The sequence below is a fragment of the Lissotriton helveticus genome, chromosome 8 (assembly GCF_964261635.1).
Source record: "Lissotriton helveticus chromosome 8, aLisHel1.1, whole genome shotgun sequence".
NCBI classification, from domain to species: Eukaryota; Metazoa; Chordata; class Amphibia; order Caudata; family Salamandridae; genus Lissotriton; species Lissotriton helveticus.
The window spans coordinates 1,395,006,521-1,395,027,719 of NC_136069.1; the positions used below are offsets into that span (position 1 = coordinate 1,395,006,521).

At 40.1% G+C, this 21,199-nt stretch overlaps 1 protein-coding gene across 2 annotated transcripts in view; it reads left to right on the forward strand.

Moving 5' to 3' along the window:
- Positions 1 to 21,199, forward strand: part of RBM11 (RNA binding motif protein 11) — a 206,057-nt gene that overhangs the window by 77,518 nt on the left and 107,340 nt on the right. The window contains exons 1-3 of one of the 2 annotated variants that reach the window (XM_078656211.1): positions 15,118 to 15,184; positions 15,415 to 15,577; positions 18,805 to 18,883. In XM_078656211.1, coding sequence (XP_078512337.1) covers positions 15,143 to 15,184; positions 15,415 to 15,577; positions 18,805 to 18,883 — 284 coding nt within the window. In that variant the 5' untranslated portion in view covers positions 15,118 to 15,142. Of the gene's footprint in view, positions 1 to 15,117; positions 15,185 to 15,414; positions 15,578 to 18,804; positions 18,884 to 21,199 lie in introns of those variants that run through there. The other variant, XM_078656210.1, reaches the window with a different exon arrangement.

Consider the following 21,199-nt stretch of genomic DNA (forward strand, 5'->3'; position numbering starts at 1 on the left):
GATCATTAGCTAACTATATGGGTTATTGATTAGTTGGCCAAGTATTTGTATGGGAGACTGAGTGTGTGTGTGGGTGTCTGGGAGGTGAATGACTCTGTGCATAGATGTGTGAGAAGTTGATTCACTAGATGTATGGCTTCAAAAGTGCATGTGGAAACAGCTGTATGGGCGGTTTACTGTGTGCATGAGTGTATTGGTGAGTGAATGGATATCTCAGTGCTACATGTCAAAGTAAGTACATATGTAAAACACAGTACATGTGGTAGTTGACATATATAAATAACTGTGCATAAGAGCCAGTGAATGTGTGAGTGGCTGTATGGATTATTGTGAACTTGTATAGAGTAAATATGTGTTATTATATGTTTCAATAAGTAAGGTGTGTTTAACTATATAGTTGAGGAAATGGAGGTGTGATTGATTCTTTGCAAGACTGTGAGTGTCTGTTTACACTGAGTGTATCTAAGGTTATATTAGAGTCTGAAGAGGTTCATCGTATCATCACATGAATGATGTCATGAGTAATGTCAAATGAGATGTCATCAGTGATGTCATCAGTGATGTCATCAGTGATGTCATTTGAGATGTCATCAGTGATGTCATCAGTGATGTCACTGACCATGTCATGAATGATGTAATATGTGACATCATCAGCAGTGGATTGCGGGTGAGCGATAAATATAGTTAGTACAACTAACTATATATGGAATTTCAATGGTTTTGTGTGAGTAAAATAAGGTTTTTTAAATGCTAATTCCTAACTATATATGGTCTATAACCTATGGTTTTTTCAGTGAATTTTCAAGGTTTTGTAAATGCTAATTCCTAACTATATATGGTCTATAACCTATGGTTTTTTCAGTGAATTTCATTGGTTTTTTAAAAGCTAATATCTGTAGCTGTAAAATGTATTCTTCTTTAAATCCAAACATATATTTTATATGTTTATTAATAATTTTTTTTTTAATACTTTTTTTTTGTAAGCTCCCGGGGCGCGGACAGGTGAACGCACGGGTAAGCGCTATCTTGCGGCGCGCCCCGGGGCGCGTACAAATACGCGTCCCGGAAGCGCTATTGCCGCGAACGAAAACAACATCGTGACGTATCGCGTAGCCGCCACGCCTTGCGTCATAAGACACGTATCGCGTAGCCGCGAGATGCGTCTTATGACGCACCGCGTAAGCGCACCCGGAAGCGCATACGATCGCGCAACGTAAGCGCCCCGATGCGCTTACGATACACGCCCGGGGCGCGCCCCGGGGCGCGTAGCGTAAGCGCGTCAAACCATGTGACTTTAAAATAACACTTTTCATTGGTTCAGAACTTTTTATTTTCCAAATTGTGTGAAACCCACCCATTTCTCTCACTATTGCTTTGTACTTGGAGAGAGCAAGAGCTGTTCTGTCTACTCTATCTCCTACTTTTCTGATCTCCAGCAATGGCTGTAAGAGAGTCATCCAGCAGTGATTCAGATGGATTTTTAGATGAGGACCCTCCTCAGCAAAAGAAAAAAACCCATTTCATCTGGAAATTTTACGACATCCCTGAAGGACAGAAAAAAGTCAACGCTCCCAAAGTAACCTGCAAAATATGTGGGAGTAGTTTATCCAGAGGCAATCCTCTGAAAAAATATAGTTTTGGGAATGCTAATTTGATCAGGCATGTGAAAAGAAGACACCCTAACAACTTTGCCAGGGAGAGTGTGAGAGAGCTGGCACGGAATGTACCAACAGATGGCGGCAGCACCTCCACTGGTGGAGCAACACCTTCGGGACCACCCCGTGGAAGAATGGTCCCTAACATTCAGCCGGTGTTTGCAGGCATCAAATTTTTGTGCACGGAGTGTGACGAACTGCTCAGCTATGGGGAGCAGAGTGTTGAACTGATTGCCCTAAAGAAGCAGCAACACCGCTGCTCTGCCAGTCCCTAAATTTTCACATTTTTTTGCTCCTGTTGAGCAGTTTTGCAATCCCTGTTTTTGTTTTTCCCTTGACAAAAATCTAAAAAAAATATAAAACAACAAAAACAAAAAAAATATATAAAACAACAAAATCAAAAAAAAAGTTCTTTTCAGAACTACCTCCAATTTATAAAAAGAAGCTTTTTTTTTTTTTTTTTAAGTCTGTCATTTTTAATCTCCATGGTACGCTCCCCCGTAAGCTCCCCGGTGCGCGTACCGGGCGCTCCCCCCCCGCGAAAATCGTTTTTTTTTTTTTTTTTTTTTCCACCCGCGGGAGCCTTTTATGGCCCCCACATCAAAAGTAGGGGGTCAGGGGGGTGTACCCTGCCCCCTTTTGCTAATTTCCCCCCTTTGATTCTTGCCACCTCTTGTGTCTCAATCCCACCGAGACACAAGATGGCGGCCGCTGCGGACTGTTTCGAATGTTTACAGACACCCGAGAACCAATCAGCTTGCCGTGCGCAAGTCGCGTGGCGCGCCTGAAGCGCTCCCCGGTACGCGTACCGGGCGCGGCTCTAGATATATATCTTTTTTTAAACCTAATTTACTCAAAATTCACAGGACCACATATCTTGAGACCTAGCAAAGGCACATCGGGCAAACAATATCTACAATTTTGCCAAGTTTCTTGAAAATCCATTCAGCCGTTCGGGCTAAAAGTGAGGCCAACCGCCCTATGGAAAACTCAATGTTAAAAACACGTTTTGGGACCCCCCTTTTTTCTCGGCCCCCCCTTCACGAAACCCCCCCAAATTTTCGGGGGCTGCTCAGAAACAAAATGTTCCATTTTCCTGAAAATTTCAGCCAATTCCGTCCACAAACGCCAAAGTTATTAGACATAGAATTTTCAAAAATCCCATAGAGAAAAAATCCTAACTATATATTCCTACTGGCGACCGCCAGTAGGTAATATATATACATATATATATATTCACAGAAAAAACCATAGGTTATAGACCATATATAGTTAGGAATTAGTATTTACAAAACCTTGAAAATTCACTGAAAAAACCATAGGTTATAGACCATATATAGTTAGGAATTAGCATTTAGAAAACCTTATTTTACTCACACAAAACCATTGAAATTCCATATATAGTTAGTTGCACTAACTATATATCGCGCACCCGCAATCCACTGCTGATGATGTCACATATTACATCATTCATGACATGGTCAGTGACATCACTGATGACATCACTGATGACATCTCAAATGACATCACTGATGACATCACTGATGACATCTCAAATGACATCACTGATGACATCATGACACACCAATACCAGTTACTACATACGCACTCACTGATTCCTACGTCTACACACACATTCACTCATTCACCCATACAATCACTCATACATACAGTCACTCATTATTACAACACTATCATATGCACTCATACACCTATGCAGACAGTCACACACTGCCACTCATCCATGGAGTTACTCACACACCAAGTCAGTCCTGTAAATAATCAATCACACTTCCATTTCTTCATCTATACAGTTAAACACAGAACACCATACTTCAGTGACATCACTGATGACATCACTAATGACATCTGAAATGACATCACTGATGACATCTCAAATGACATCACTGATGACATCATGACACACCAATACCAGTTACTACATACGCACTCACTGATTCGTACGTCTACACACACATTCACTCATTCACCCATACAATTACTCATACATACAGTCAGTTATTATTAGAACACTATCATATGCACTCATACACCTAGTCAGTCCTGTGAAGAATCAATCACACTTCGATTTCCTCATCTATAGTTAAACACAGAACACCATACTTTTCACACATATACTAACACATACTTACTCTCTTATACAATCACTGATACAAGTACACATTGATATGCACAGAGTCACACACCTCCCAGCCAGCCACACACACACTCAGTTTTCCATACATCCACTCATTCTTCAATATGTAAAACGTATTTAAACTTTACAAAAACACACAGACACTAGATGATGTCATCAGTGATGTCATTTGAGATGTCATCAGTGATGTCATCAGTGATGTCACTGACCATGTCCTGAATGATGTAATATGTGACATCATCAGCAGTGGATTGCGGGTGCGCGATATATAGTTAGTGCAACTAACTATATATGGAATTTCAATGGTTTTGTGTGAGTAAAATAAGGTTTTCTAAATGCTAATTCCTAACTATATATGGTCTATAACCTATGGTTTTTTCAGTGAATTTTCAAGGTTTTGTAAATGCTAATTCCTAACTATATATGGTCTATAACCTATGGTTTTTTCTGTGAATTTCATTGGTTTTTTAACAGCTAATATCTGTAGCTGTAAAATGTATTCTTCTTTAAATCCAAAAATATATTTTATATGTTGATGAATAATTTTTTTTTTAAATATTTTTTTTTCTTCGTTCCCGCTTCGCGAATCGGGAAGCTTCCCGTTAGCTGACCTTGATGCCGCGAAATAGACCGCGAGCCGGTAAACGTTTCTTTACCGCAAGTGCCGCGTTAGAAAACAACATCGTGACGCCTCCCGTCCGCATGACGTTTCACGTTGTCGCGTGATACGTCATATGACGTGCTACGTTAGCGAACTGGTACGCGAAGCGAGTCGCAAAGCGCAGGTTTCTGGAAGCAAACCGGGAGGCCCTGCAAAGCGCTTAACGTAAACACAGCAAGTCATGTGACTTGGTAATAACACTTTTCATTGGTTCATTTCACTTTTGGTTTCCTGACGCCGCCTCACGTGCCAACGTATTTTCTCCGCATTTTACACCCTATGCCGCATAACAGGTCATGTGACTTGTTTATAAAACTTTTCATTGGTTCACTTTACTTTTGGTTTCCTAATGATGGAAGGCTTGATCATGTGACCTAAAAACAACACTTTTCATAGGATGAAAACTTTTTTTTTTCCCACGATGAAAGCCCCACCTTGTTTCTGGATGTTTCAGACTGAAGCTGGCGTCAGCATGAAAGCACCACCATCTCGTAGCTCAGTCGTGGTCATTCCGCGAGCAATCATGGCAGCCGCTCCCCACCAGAAGCCTGCAGGAGTCGGAGCCCCCAAAACTTTTGATGAATTCTCAAGGCGGAGGGGACGCTTTCGAGAATGGGGTCCAAGACCTAGCAGACAAGCGTCCGATTTCCAAGGTGTCCCAGGGCCATTTCAGTGGACCAGGCCCAAAAAAGAAACAGCCTGCCGCCATTTTGAGAGTCCTGTGACAGCCGCCTATCGCTGCACCGCAAGAGTGGGCGCAACTCAGCTGAATTGCGGCTTTTGACACAGTGGACCAAAAACGGACGGAATGGCAACTGAAACGGTAAAGGGGCGCCCCACTACAACAGATGACACTCCACCTGGAGAGGCCCGTTCACGCCGCCTCCCCCGGGGCGCTCCACGCCGTTATTCGGAGCAGCATTGTAGGATACCAAAACCAGTGCGGCAACTTACTGGACATCACCTTGGTGCCATCGTTCTGCTGCCTTGGAACTATTCGCGCAACAGTTTGCTACTGATGACCCACCCCCCGCGACGCCCCATGCCGTTATTTGCTGGGTGGCAACTTACTAGACATCACTTTCGTGTCATCTAGATTTCGGCGCGTTCTGCTGCCTTGGAACTATTCGCACAACAGTTTGCTACTGATGACCCACCCCCCGCGACGCCCCACGCCGGAAATCTGGACGTTGTGCTGCGTTGGGACTATTCGCACAGCCGACCGCTACTTCGTTGTTTTTCCCTAAAAATGTTTATATGTTATTACTATTTTTGTTTTCTTGTATATATTTATAAATGATTAAAGTTTTATAATCTTACTACTTTGTCGGAGTGCTATATATTTTTAATGTGACACATAATTGTAAAAACTTTGATGTACAAACAGTCATCCCTGGAATCTTCCGCTTCAGGCTCGGTCCCCTCCCCAATCACAATACAGGATGGTTTTCAGATAATAGCAACGCTTCTGCTGTGACGGATCTCATCGAGTGTGGGCCTTGATCTACTATAACTCCTTTGAAGAGGGGTGATTCTTTACAGCTGTGGCCATAAACTACATCTGCAGGGCTAGCTGATACCCTAGGACCAGCCTGGACAATCGGACACAGAGGAAAAGGAGTGTCAGAGGGTGCGGTAGTGAATAGGGCGAAAGGGAGGTGTCGGGCGGGCACAGGGTGTGATTCTCAGGGAACAGCAGCGCAGATGGGGGAGGTTTATTACCCATGCATAAGACAGAGAGCGGGGGTGACCACTGCCTGGGGGAGATGCTTGCGAGGGTGGGGAGCCATGCTAAGGATCGACAGCGTGCACAGAGTGGGTCTGGTCAAGGCATCTAAAATGGCTGCCGTGCACGACAAAAGTGTGGCATTTGAAAAAAGACAAGATGGCGCAGACAATGTTTTTCAACACTTCCTGATTTCCTTCGAATCGAACGTTAACAGACGTTGGGGCATATTACCAAAGTTAAGCGATATTTATCCCTAACGATGCTTAGCAACGATTTTTTTACCGTCAGAAATTATCGCAGATAAACCTTGCTATTATCAAGGTTTATCGGAAATACGATAAAAAACGACCGCAATGCATTAATATCGCTGAAAACTCAGCGATATTCATGCATTACCGAGCTAATGCTCTTAGCCATGTTATCCACCTCCCATTGGATAACATGGCTAAGAACTGCTCAGGGCAGGTGGTAGCTTTTGGAGATATTCGCCCTTATCTCGAATATTTCCAAAAGTTGATAATAGGAGATAGCGATGTTAGCGACTGTTTCCAGTCGCTAACATCTTGGCATGCCCACTTTGCATGTCATTAGTGATAAATATCACTCACATGCAAAGTGGGGCCCAAGATGGTCGCTATCTTCTACTAGCCGTCGCTAACTGGTGTTAGCAACAGCTAGGTAATACACATATAATTTTATCTCCGCGAAGCGGAGCGCTGTTACAGATATATATCTTGTTTCTGAACGTTAATTTCTCAAAATGCACTGAAGCACATATATTGAGACCTAGCAAAGGCACATCGGGCTACCAGTCCCTACAATTTTGCCAAGTTTCGTGCAAATCCATTCAGCTGTTCGATTATTATTATTTTTATTTTTTTTTGCCCCGCGGGGCCCTTTTAAAACCTCCACATCAAACCTAGGGGGTGAGCGACAATGTACTATGCCCCCTTATGGTCATTTGCCCCTTCGCTTTGGCCTCCTCTTGTCTCTCGATCCTACCGAGAGACAAGATGGCGGCCGCTACGGACTGTTTGGAATGTTGACAGACGCCGGAGAACCAATCAGCTTCGCTTCACAAAGCTCCGTTGCGCGAAAAGTACGCGTAGCGGAGCGCTGCCCAGTCCGCTGTTACAGATATATATCTTTTTTTGAACATTAATTTCTCAAAATCCACTGAAGCACATATATTGAGACCTACAAAAGGCACATCGGGCTACCAGTCCCTACAATTTTGCCAAGTTTCGTGCAAATCCATTCAGCCGTTCGGGCTAAAAGTGAGGCCAACCGCCCTATGGAAATTAACATGGGAAAAACGCGTTTTGGGACCCCCCTTTTTTCTCGGCCCCCCCTTGACGAACCCCCCCAAAATTTTCAGGGGCTGCTCAGAAACAAAATGTGCCATTTTCCTGAAAATTTCAGCCAATTCCGTCCACAAACGCCAAAGTTATTAGACATAGAATTTTCAAAAAACCCATAGAGAAAAAATCCTAACTATATATACCTACTGGCGACCGCCAGTAGGTAATATATATATATATATATATATATATATATATATATATATATATATATATATATATATATATATATATATATATATATATTGTCTTTTACTGTTTTCTTTTCTGTTAAAATGCAAAACGTTACTGCGCCTCCGTTTTTCCTTTCTACTCCTGGTGATCCTCCCATATCCTGGATTAAATGGAAGAAGGTATTCTCTAACTATGCAAGAGTTTGTGGTACATCTCTAAGTGCAGCAAGAAAGTCTTCCCTTTTTCAACATTGCCTGGGTTCGGAAGGTCTGGAAGTTTTTGAGCACCTACCAGATCTTCCTGATAGTGAATCTAGCTCTCTCAATGAATATGAAATCTGCATAAAAAAGATGGACCTGCATTACCTTCACAAAGTGAGTATGATTTTAGAACGCTATCACTTTGGGAAAAGAAAGCAAAGGAACGAAGAGTCTGTTGAGCAATAAGTTACAGCTCTACGTCAGCTTGCCTCAACATGCTCTTTCGCTGGCAGTCTGGATGAAAGACTAAGGGACCAGCTCATGCTAGGCTGTTCTATGGATAAAGCAAAGGACAGTCTTTGGCAAAAGGATAATCCTACACTTCAAGAGTTGCTTACCACAATGAAAATGCATGAACACTCCAAAGCCTGTGTGGATGCCATTCGCAAAGATACTGAGAGTCATAAGAGTGTTTCCACTGATGTTAAAGAGGTTAAAGCCTCTTCAGGAGACAGATCACACAAAGGAAATCCGCAAAACTCTTCTGTGTTGTCTAAATCTACAAGGCCATATACAAATGTTAAATCTTTCACTGTAAAATGTTTCCGTTGTGGGAACTCTGATCATGTTGCTAATTTTAAGGATTGGCCTGGTTGGAAAATTGTATGTTCTATCTGTAAGAGGAAGGGACATTTTTCAAAATGCTGCAGATCAAACAAAAATCTAAAACATGTGCAGGAGGTAGATATTTATGACCAAAATGAAGATGATCCGTTAGTTTGAGAGATTAAAAATCAGAAATCTGAAGGTCCCATCGAACATGTTCTGGTGAATGATGAGTCTTTAGAAATGTTATTTGACTCGGGAGCTAAGATTACTCTTGTTCCTAAAACATTTTATGAATGAAAATTGTCTAGGAAAGTAAAGCTATTTAAACCGGACATTGTTCCAAGAGGTTATAGCGGAGAAGTGATCAATTTGTTGGGATACTTTATGGGCACAATAGACTTTAAAGGAAGAATTACAGCAGGAAAGATATATTTATCCATGAAAGGAGATTCTCTAATCAGTTGGTCTCATCAACGTGATCTTGGTGTATATCTAGACCCTAATGAATCTCCTTCCGTTCGTTTAAGAGAACCTCCTTCTGTGGCTTCTGTCTCTGATCACAATATGTGGATTACGAAATTTCCAGCAGTGTTTGATAATACTCTAGGTTGTCTTAAGAATTATGCACACATGATTAAGTTGAAGCAAGATTCTGTGCCCAGGGTGGCGAAGGTTAGAAATGTACCTTTGTTAGTTAAAGATAAAATTAAAGTTGAATTAGACAAACTACTAAAGAATGGCATTATTCAAGAGGTTGAAGCCATTGAATGGGTTTCTCCGGTGGTTATGCCCCGTAAAGCCAACGGAAAGGCAAGATTATGCATTGACCTCAGAGAGCTCAACAAAGCAGTTGTGGTTGACCGCTATCCACTCCTAACATTACTGAAATGTTGTCCTCTTTGGATGGTGCCGCTCATTTTTCCACGTTGGACCTCTCATCGGCCTACCACCAGGTCAAACTTCATCCCTCGTGCCAAGACCTGACTACTTTCATCACTCCATTCGGAACTTATACATTTCTCAGGATGCCTTTTGGCCTTATATCAGCTGCATCTATGTTCCAAAGGGTGATGACATTTTTTTTGCCTGGTATCAAAGGTGTTAAAGTCTACCAAGACGACGTACTATTTCATGGGGTAAATTTACAAGAGCATGATTCTAGATTGAGAGGTCTTGTCCAAATTGCAAAGTGCAGGACTCACCCTCAGGTTAGATAAATGTAGAATTAATGTCAATGAAATCGAATATCTGGGGCACTTGGTATCTAGCTCAGGTATTAAACCCAAACCTTCTCTTGTTGAAGCTATCTCCAATCTTCCCTATCCTGCGAATAAGGATGAACTCGTTAAATTTCTGGGAATGGCAGAGTTTTATAATAAATTTGTCCCTAATTTTGCTAAAAAAACTGAAAAAATGAGAGTCCTACTTAGAAAAGGATGTGAATTTGTTTGGGACAAATCTTGTTGTGATGAGTTTGATCTTATCAAGAATTGCTTGAACAAAGCTCCTAGTTTAGCTAGTTTTGATCCTACAAAAGAGTCGTTTGTCATAACTGACGCCAGTTCCAAGGGACTTGGTGCTGTTCTCCTGCAACCTGGTGCACACACGGACAACACTATTTTATTTATTTCTGGGCCACTTAGAGGTGCAGAGTGCAACTACTCTGTTGTAGAAAAAGAATCTTTAGCTGTCTACTGGGCAGTTCGTAAGCTCAAAAAATTTCTTTGGGGCACACATTTTTAAGTGGTCTTAGATCACAAACCTCTAAAATAGGTTTTGGAAAAAAAGGTATTGATTGTGTTTCTCATAGAATTAGAAAATGGGTTGTCACTCTGCAAGATTTTGAATTTCATGTCTCTTACTTACCTGGTACCAGAAACATTTTGGCGGATTGTCTGTCTAGAATCAGTGGTGCAGCTACAGACAGAAGTGACGATGACTGTCTTATGAGTGAAGATTTTGGGGAAGATCTAAAAGTGTGTGTAGTGACTGAAGGTGTGGTGTCAGAAAGTGAATGGAAAACTAGTCTGATGAATGACTCAATTTTACAGAAGGTCATTGTCTATTTAAGGGATGGTTGGTGTGAGAAGCGTGATTGTGATGATCAAATTAAAGGGTTTTGGTTTGTGAAGGAAGAACTATCATGTTTGAATGATTTGCTCTTCAGAGGAAATAGGCTTGTAGTTCTTTCAGATTTGCGTGACAAACTTGTTGAGAGCGCTCATTCTAGTCATATGGGTATAGACAAAACAAAAGCAAGATTCAGAGAAGCATATTGGTAGCCAGCTATGGATGTTCAGATTGAACGATTGGTACTCTCTTGTTCACAATGTGCCAACAGTGACAAGGGTCTTAAGTGTAGGACTCAACCCATGGTCATAAGACAGCAAGCTCAGGGTCCTTGGATTGATATTGCTGTGGACATCCTGGGTCCAGTGAAAGTCAGAACTCATGATCACTATGTTTTAGTGTGTGTTGATATGTTTTCCAGATGGCCTGCTATTAGATTTATCAATTCAGTAGACTCATCCTCTGTGATTAGTTTCTTAGATGATCTTTTTTCTAGTGAGGGGTTGCCAGCTTCCGTTTTAACAGATGTGTTACAATTTACCTCCTGTGCTGTGGAAGAATTTTTGAGTAAGAGGGGGATTATACATAAGCGCGCTGCCTTACATCATCCGGAATGCAATGGTGTTGTGGAAAGGTTTGTGAAAGTTCTCAAGGAGACTATGCAATTGGCTGTTGTCTCTAGTTATTACTGGGAGGAAGCTGTCAAGAAAAAGGTTTACCCCTCAGTCTTCTCCCTTTTACGCTGTTTAAAGGAAGAGTGGCTAGCACTCAGGTCAATCCCCTATGGGTTACTTCTAGAAGAATTGAAGTTGGGGGTGTGATTGACCGCACTGTAGGAAGGAAAGATCGCGAGATACTAATAATGGAGAAAAGAAAGCATGATTTTGATGTAAGAAAAGCCATGAAGAAAACTCTCATTCAAGTCGGAGACTGGGTTAGAGTGAGACTCCCTGAAAGAAGGATTGGCAAGTCAAAATTTTGGCAACCAATTAAAGTCATCAAACTTCTGGGTAATGCTGTAAGAACACAAGATCGCAGGGTATGGAACCTCAAAAGGATTGTTATATTTCCTTTTAAATGTGTTGAGGAGAATTCTTCTACTGTGCAATCTACATCTACTTCTCCTGTGGATTGTCCATGTCCCGTGCAAGGGAGACCTAGTAGGGAGAAGAAAGTACCCCTTTGTTTAAGAGATTGCAGTGTGTGAGTTTTTGGGTGGTTTCGGTGCACGTTTTGTGTGCATTTGGGTTGTTAACATATGTAATTAGTTCATTTTTCTTCTTGTTTTTTTTTCTTTGTATTTTGTTACTTTTGTAAGTAAAAAATGGGAGATGTGGTATTCTTGTTCCCTTATTATGTATCCTCTTCGTGATGTAAGCTTGTTCTTCCATTACCTCAGGGTTGTTACTATGGAGCTACATTCCTAGGTTCCATCTAGGAATGTTACTGTTTGAGTACAAAGGCAGTTTACCTTTGTCTGTTGTAGGATGAGGTCTGGATATATGGAGCTTAAATAAAGACCTTCACAAGCCTACAACCTCTTGTCTTCTCTCCTTATTTGGGACATCACCTCACGGAGCCTACATGTTCTTTCATTTGGATTTGAATGAAGAGTATCTATCCCCAAGATGAACTATAAGAAAATCAGGTATACAGCTATTTCTAGCACTGCGTTCTGTTTTGATACAGGTGTCTCATGTTTGGCATCTCATCTGCTCCTGAAGTGTTAAAGGAAGAAATTAGGCATTTTATCCAAGGAATACCCAACTGCCTTAACTAAGTTAGCAATGCCCTATACTTCATCAAGTTAAATGAAGAAGACAGCTAAACCCTTATTAAAGTCTGCCAAGCCCTTCACAACACCCATCTCAAACTTAAAAATGCAAAATTACACTTTTTGACAAACTCTTTGAAATTCTATGTCCACATCTTTTCACAACAAAACATGCAGTCTGGCCCAAACAAGATCTCTGCCCTATCACTGCCCCCTCTGCCAGAAAATGTAGCTCTCCTTCTTTCATTCCTGTGATTAGCCAGTTACTGCTCATGGTGAACACATGATTTTGTAGCAGGCGGTGCACCGTTGCCAGATCTGACACAAACGTTGTGTGTTCTTAAATGGCCCAAGAAATGCCAACTCCATTTGGAAGCATTTGTGCTAAATTCACAGAAGCTGAGAACTTTTACCTTTCTCTAACCAATGAATTGGTTAGTGATGCTAGTCATACTGGTCTAAGAGCCATTTTGACACAGAAACACTGACCCTAAAGCCCCATGTCTAGTAGTTGTTTATGCCAGTAGTAGCCTAATGGTCCTGGAACAGGTCTATAAGGGAAGGCTTGTAGTATGGTCCTGCAAGCACTTGTATCTGCTCTTGTATGGGAACTCCTTTACAGTTATCACAAAAAGTTACTCACTGTATTTACGAACTCCAACATTAAAATGCTATTCAGGAGAGAGAGATGAGCAATTTGTTGACCAGATTTAAAGTTTAAAAAACATCATCCCCTTAGTAAGAACAAAAACCACCCTAACTTTGTTTCCAGGTTTCCTCTGGCCATTTCACAGAGCACATCAGTGGCTGCGAAATACCTCGGCAGTCAAAACCAAGTGCACTGAGGAAAAGAGACGTAATCTATGCATCACTGAATAATCATATGCTATGTGCAGTAGCTCACCTTCTTGAAACACCAAGACAGAGGTTTCTAGCATGCACATACAAATCACATTGAGAAAGCTATCTACAAGACCACAAGGCTTATTCTGCATGTTAGGAATGGATTTCCTTAACAACATTACAAAGGACTAATACTAAGATAAACATACTTGATTATTCCTTACTCTCAAAAAGATCATAAGGTTGATCTGACGTACTAAGTAATTGCAGCATGGAAGCCTCCAAGACACTGTAATGAGAAAGTGTGGTTCCCTTTGTTTAATGAATTGGTGATAAAGAAAGTATGCTAGAGTCTAGACAAAGGTTTTTGTGTGGACCCTTGCCAAATGTTGCAATTTCAACTAACGTGTGGAATGATGTAGCAATCTATTTATTTGAGCATGTTGCAACAGGACAATACCTGCCATAGCCTCTGATTAGTTCTCATGCTTTTCTGAGGTGATTGTTGTTTCAAGAACCATGTCTGATGTGGGCATCCTAGAACTCAACAATATTGTCTCTGTTTTTTGCATTTCATGAGTAGTCACAAAGTCAGACAATGGTCACATCTTTTGTGAAGTCAAGTTTAATGAGTTTGCCGCAGGACTGGAAATTAAGCATTGGAAAATGACACCACTTGGGCCTCAAGCTAAGTGGTTAGTTGCACATTTCAGGGCTACCTTCGAAAAAGTGCTTCAGATAGCCATGGACACGCACTAGCTACTCTCTCCAACTTTCTGTCAGACTCTGTATGAGTGAAGAAACACTCCATATGGTACAATATGTGTTTCCCTTGCTGAACTCGTGTTTGGAAGAAACATTTGCATGAAAATGCCACCTCTTGCAACTTGATCCTCAGATAACATTGGGAGTGCAATTCAGAAAGAGAATAGGGTACTATAAGTTAACAGACTGTCTACCTCTCCTTCAAATCTTTACCAATAAAGATGCTTCTGAAAGCTAAAGGCACCCACAAAAATAGCTTCAACGATGCCCCCAGCCTATGTAGTTAAGGACCCTAAAGGAATTATTATCATATTTGTGAAACCATCGCTCACAGCTCTTTCTCAACCATGCCTGGTGATCCCTTTGAGCTCGTCCCTGATCAAGAATGGGAAAATCCTTTGACAGTTGTGAGTAAAACTGAATTGCTGACTTGCACACCAAGTGGGGCCGGTGCTGATTCTGCTAGTTAAATGTTGTTCAATATTGTCCTCTTCTCTTCCCATTTTAGAAACTCTCCCTTTTTCTGCTTCTTCACTTGCTTTTCCTTCTGTTCATAATGGCTCTTGTTACATCACGCTTTCTTTGCTACCCATCTCTTCCAATTGCTTTCGTCAGGCAAGAAGAAATGTTAAGGCTCCTGCCTCATTACTTTTATGGACTGATTGAAATTCACAAATTAGTTATGGATCTGTCTATTGCATCATCAGCAATGCATGGCGATGAAATTCTGATGTGCAAATAAGAGGAGATATGTCAGGAAGGTCCATGGGGTGAGGAATTAGATTCTGGAGATTATTGTTGCTGTTGGTGATCTGAAACGAATCCTGCACCAGCCAATCGGAGAGGACTCTCCTGACCTAGTTTGACAAGAATAGTAACACTAAATGTTTAAGACTACACAACTGTTAAATACACAGATTCTTGTGGTTATGAATACTGGCCTTTGACTACCAATGTATCCCAGCAGCAACATCCACTGTAAAGTAGCCAGATCTACTGTTGTTTCAATGTTTGTTGCAAAATGACCCTGCATACCCAGTTGATAAAATCCTTGTACTTGTTCATAATCACGTCAGTCCCTTTTTAAACATAGGAAACAGTGCCCACTTGAAAAAGCATCAAGAGCAAACTTGTGAGAGGTATATGCACCTCACAACCATCAGTCTGATCTTCAGCTACTTCCGGGTAAGAAAGTGCTGCTTGTCAATTGCAAGGAGAGACTTGCAATATGGAGAGCTTCATAGAAGTCTGGCTCTGAACTAAACACAGTATATTTGTTGTTTAGCTGTGAAGAAGTGCTCATCATGAGATTTATTTTTACTGTAAGGTATCTAGCTTATCTGTAATGTACATTTTATTTAAAAAAAATATGCATTGAGGAATGACTGTCTCCTTTACCTTGGAACTTCTTTCAGGCTGGACCTCTAACCAAAGTAAGACTATGCAAGGATAAAGAGGGAAAACCCAAGTCATTTGGATTTGTCTGCTTTAAGCACACCGACTCTGTGCCGTATGCTATAGCCCTTCTCAATGAAATCCGTTTGTATGGACGACCCATTAAGCTTCAGTACCAAATTGGTAAGCTGTAATTATGACTGGAAGACATTTGTATTTAAGATATAAGGTCTTGTGCACAAAGACTTGCATGTAATGTTGTTTAAACATATTAAATGACAATACTAAAAGGAATATGAAAATGTGAGCAGGTATCAATTACGTATTTGCAATAATGTCACATTGACCTTTATAAAATAGTAATACAACTTCCTAAATGGTTAAAGTTTTTTTACAGAATTGAATTGCGATAAGACATTGCGAAGGAAATATACTATTTAAATAGACATACTCACCCCTTAAGTACTTGGGTGTCTACCTAAACAGAGGCTTAGACGATATGATTTAGACAATATCATACTTTTAATGTAGGAAATGGCCACACAATTATAAAATTGGTCCAAACTGGTGTGTAATTTATAGATAATTGTGAGGAACATAACATCCATGCTTAATTGTTGTATTCAGAATCATTCCTCTATCACTACCAGCAACAGATCTGTTACAGCAGATTGAAAATAACATTAAGACTTTCTTATTGAAGGGATACCAATGAGGTTGAATGCTGTACAATTGCACATGTCTAATGCAGCTGGCTGACTGTAGCTCCCACATATAGAGTTATACCAGCTGGCTTATCAGTTGTCCAATGCAAAATATGGTCTTAAGACACAAGAAAAAACTCTGACATGGGTAAATACTGAGCAACATATTTTGAAATCAAAAGGTGACCAAAATGGCTTATAAACAAAACAACTGCAAATACAGGCAGAGCATAACACAATAGTACATTCCTCCCACTACTCCTGGAATAAAGCACACAAAATGTTGAAAGTATTCAGGTCCATATATTCTAAGGCGCTGATATGGAAAATGCATCACTACGGATTAGCGACAAGGAAAGTGAATGGTCCATATGTAAAGAGTGGAGAATTAAATCCATAGGCTTTAGTAAGTAATCTAATTGAACTTCACTTTACTTCTTTCACAAAATTGGAGTTCTCTCTAATTTTATCACCGTATTAGACAGATGTTAAAGATAAACAAGAACACACTAACTGAATCCCCCATTTTCAGAAATATTTATACGTTTTCTAGAGACCATGCTAAAGCATAATATGATTTGTGGAACACATGGTTAGCAATCGACAGAAAAAGATGATGGGGAACAAATAATGGAGAAACACAACAAATACATACGTGAGCCAAGTCTAAAATGTAGCTACTTTAAAGCCCTCTAGTGAAGGTATTGGTTACGAACCAGATTGTTCGAAGCACATGCCGCCAAACTCCAAGTGCTGGAGATGTGAAACCATGAACTCTGACATTGTATAAATAATATGGCAATCCAAGACTCTTGATTCTTAGTGGATTTCTGTTTGGAACTCAATGACAATGGGCATTAATGGTGCTGAACTTTAACTACTACATGATATGTCGGATCTACCTGTATCGAACCACTATGTGAAACGATGGCTTGCCACTGCTTTATTAATAGCTAAGAATGGTCTACCTTTCTACTGGAAGACTACAAAGATGAATCACATAAAAAATGGTTGGAGGACCTGTGTATGATTGCCACATATGGGAAAAAAAACACATATAAAGTAAATGAACAATCTCCCCAATTTGAAAAAATATAGGGGAGATACGTAGACCCTGAATGATTCTTTACCAGCCGATAGTAAATGGTGGCTTTCTATTTGCTTTGGCATCAAAACTGTATGATCGCCTTTTTAATAGATTTTTTAGATTACATTTTATATTAAATTTTTATATGCATATATTGTGACACTATTGTCATAGTTTCTTATGATTGGATAGCATTATAGTCTACATATATCTGAGGAGTGGGTGTCATGTGTCTTAGTTTGTTGCTGGGAGAGAAACTTAAATGTTTTATTTATTTCACACAATGACTTTTGAGACACATTTGTGTGCGTGAAATGCAAAAGTGTGTCACAATGCACACACACCCTAGACACTTAGGGAACGCATAGTAGGAGTACGCTATCTAGATATTGTGTTGTATGCTCTCATATATACTTTGTTTTAGCAAGATGTGGAACTGTTCATTCTGTTCATTATTCTTATATTACTAATTAGATTTATCTGCTTCTGTCTATTGAACATTGCAGCACATATGTTGTATACAAGAATCATGATGTTTCAATAAGTACTGACAAATGCCTTCTGTGTATTCCTTGTACAATTCTTTGTGAGAAAGAGAACATGAGTGACTGAGCAAAAGGGTTTTAGATCTGTTGCCATGATCCCTGGGGAGGCTCAGTGTTGTCATGTTCTGTGTTTTCCAAACTCATTCCTACCTGTCTACATCTAGGAAGTATATGGTGGCATTGAGAGCTAGCTGGTCTCTAGGACTACATATCTTGTGGGGGTGCATGAAATCAGTCTGGCACCATCCCTATGTTTTTGCCCAGCAAATGCACAGTTCCTATTGGGAAGTTGGGAACTACACGACAGAAGTATACTCCTATGGTGGATTGTGACTGAAGTCTAAAAGTAAAATCTTTGACCAGGAAGAACCTGGTTGGTGTATTCGAACTTTATTCCATCGTGGTCAACGTCCAATTGCGCCTGGGTTCCCGGTCTAACATGACCATTGACTATCATTGGCACTTGATGCTTCATGTCACTTTTCCTCCTTAAAATTTAAAAAAAGAATATCTCTATTTTCCCCTCATTGGAATTTTGTTCATTTTAGTGTCATTTAATTATAACTAGTTGGATTCACCCAGATTAAAAAAAAGAAGCTTACGATAGACTAGGCTTTCGCCTCAGTATTTCAAGATGAGAGGCAATCTGTCCAGTTGTTTCTGGGGTACTGTACGGGTAAAACTGGCCTGGTAATTTGAATGAGAACTAAAATCGTTGAACCTGCATAACCTTTACCCATGGATATTTCGACACTAAACATCCCCTGATTAAACTCACACTCAAGCAGCTAAATATGTTTTTGGGATATTTCTTGTAGATTCCTCAAACAGGCCCAAGGTTTTTCAAGTTAAAAAAAAATACCTGTAAACTAATCAGGCTAGTCATAGTTACAAAGTTTCCATCTCCGATTTTGTATAATATATGGACTGTTCACATGTTGGAGAGTGTTTTTAAATGCCATTTTGTGATTCATATTAGTACTCTTGCTCGTTAGTGTCGTAGAATACTTTAACATAAGCAAAAACGGAAAGTGAAGACTAACCTTAGCAATATTTTTTTCTTTTGGTTTGCAGGAAGCTCACACTTGACAGACCTGACTAGCCCTTACCAGGGTATAGGGAACAGCACAAGCCAAGACCCTTCCATCTACAGGTATATGTTAACTACAAGGCTATCATTTCTATACAATTCATCTGGAAACGAATTTGGAAACCATGTTATTAAATTACCACCCAAAAATGTCCTATTGGCTTTACCTTTCAGTTGAATAGCACTGTTAGTTGATTCCTTCATATTGATTGAATTCTGGACACTCATTCATACATAGTTCATATGTACAAACAGAAGTATTTAATATCGACAGAGATGAAATATATCGCCTGTTTGAAAAGTGAAAATAATTCTGGGAAGGGATGAATTGTTATTAGTGATACGTTTGTTTATTTTAGTACTCTTAAGTTAAGTTTACTGTGGAATTCAAGAAATAGCACTCCAGGGTGAGCCAAACGTTGCAGTAAGTAACAGGTTTATTAGTGAACACCTCATCCATCAACTGCCTCAATGCAACTGCTAAAATGAACGCTGTACACATTCCAAGCTATACATTCTAATCCATATTGTTCCCTTTCAGAACCTAGAAGTTATAGCATCAGACTCCTCTCTTTTTAATAACTTGAAGTAATATACATTTAAACTAAATGCACATATTTTATAACAACTTGAACCAGCAATTTATATACAGAATATTCCTATCTCATAACCAAACAGAACAAATGCATGTGACTAATTTCCTTTTTTTATTTTTATTTTTTATTGAGATTTTCTTATTAGCGGACAGACATATTAGTTATACAAGCAAGAAAAAAGAAAACACACATGAACAAAAACAAAAATAAGCACCGGAAGACAATCGATCATAATACATTATCCAGATGAAATTCGACTAGACATGGATTTACATGCTGACAAAATATAACATGCTCATATCCAATTAGTGATTGGTGCCCACATTTTTTAACCCAGCGTTTTCTTTCTCTTGCCCTTAGATTTATAGACCGCGGTCTCAAGATGATATATGGACAATAATCTAGGTAGCCAGTTATTAAACGTAGGGGGCTCCACGTCTATCCATTGTGTTGTGATACAGAGTCGAAGGACGGACATACAAATAAAAATAAATCCTGCCTCGGCCTCTTTCCCCGATCTAAGCAAGGTTTCTTGGGAGCCTAAAATCACGAATTCGACAGATAATTGTACTTCAATATCTAGGCTATGTTTCAGAAAATATTCAATATCCCGAATAAAAGAATACAATTTAGGACACAAGAAAAACATATGAGGTGCATCTGCTGCCACTAACCCATATCGATTGCACTTATTACCTCTCGGAGAATGCCATTTTGCCATTTTTTCCGGAGTATAATATAAATTAAACATAGACATAAAGTGCTGGCTCTTCAAGGGACCATTAAATAAAACATTCATAGATAACTCAATTATTCTATCCAGCTTAATTGAGGGCGACTCTAATTTATTTTGCCATCTAGTCTCCCATACCGATAAGTCATCCTCTATTTTATCTAAGAGCAATTGATATAACGGCCCCAACTTCGATCTTCTTTTAATAGCTTCCAGAAGTTCTATTCTGTTAGATGCAATCATATCATGTGCTTTCTTCTGCTCCAAGAAACTACGGACCTGCAGAAATTTAAAAAAGTCCTAGCGAGGTATTTTATATTTAGACTGTAAATAATCAAAGGTGACTAACTGCTCCCTTTGAAAAAGATCTCCCAGCCTGCAAATTCCAGCCCGCTCCCATTTCCTCATCACCTGGTCTCTGAATACCGCTGGGAATAGGGAACAATTGTGAAGAGGTGTGTAAAAATTTAAGTTGTGACATAACACTATTCTCGGTAAACAAATGGAGGGAGCTAAACAGGGCAATTTTTAACGGGGTCCAGTGTATAAGCCCGTGAACTATATCAAAAAAGAAATACACTGTTCCCCAGACGAAAAAAGGTAGTGAAACTAGGTAACCAAGCAAAGGGGGAGCAGCGTTTAATGGAAAAGGGGGGAATCCCCTTTCGAAACTGAAAACCCTCACACACCCAGCAAGCTAGGTGTCATGCTTCATCATATGGGTTTTTGCTCCTCGTTAGACTGGAGCTGCAATGTCTAACGGGCACCCATACAGGGGCTCTTTCTCTAAGATCTTCTGTTCCTGCCAGTTGGTGCATGTGGGTATGAGGGCTTCAGGGGATGTGTAGATGTGTGTGCAAAAATGTGGTGAGTTAAAAAAGGTTGGTAAATCCACGTCACATTTTATTGGTGTGGTTCACCACCTTACTAAAAACAGTGAAGCGAAAAAACACTCTGGTGCAATGATCCAGCAGTGTTAGATCAACCTAAAGGTCAACATGTTTCATGCTGTAAAAGCAATTAATCAGGACCAACAATGGATAAGTGCTA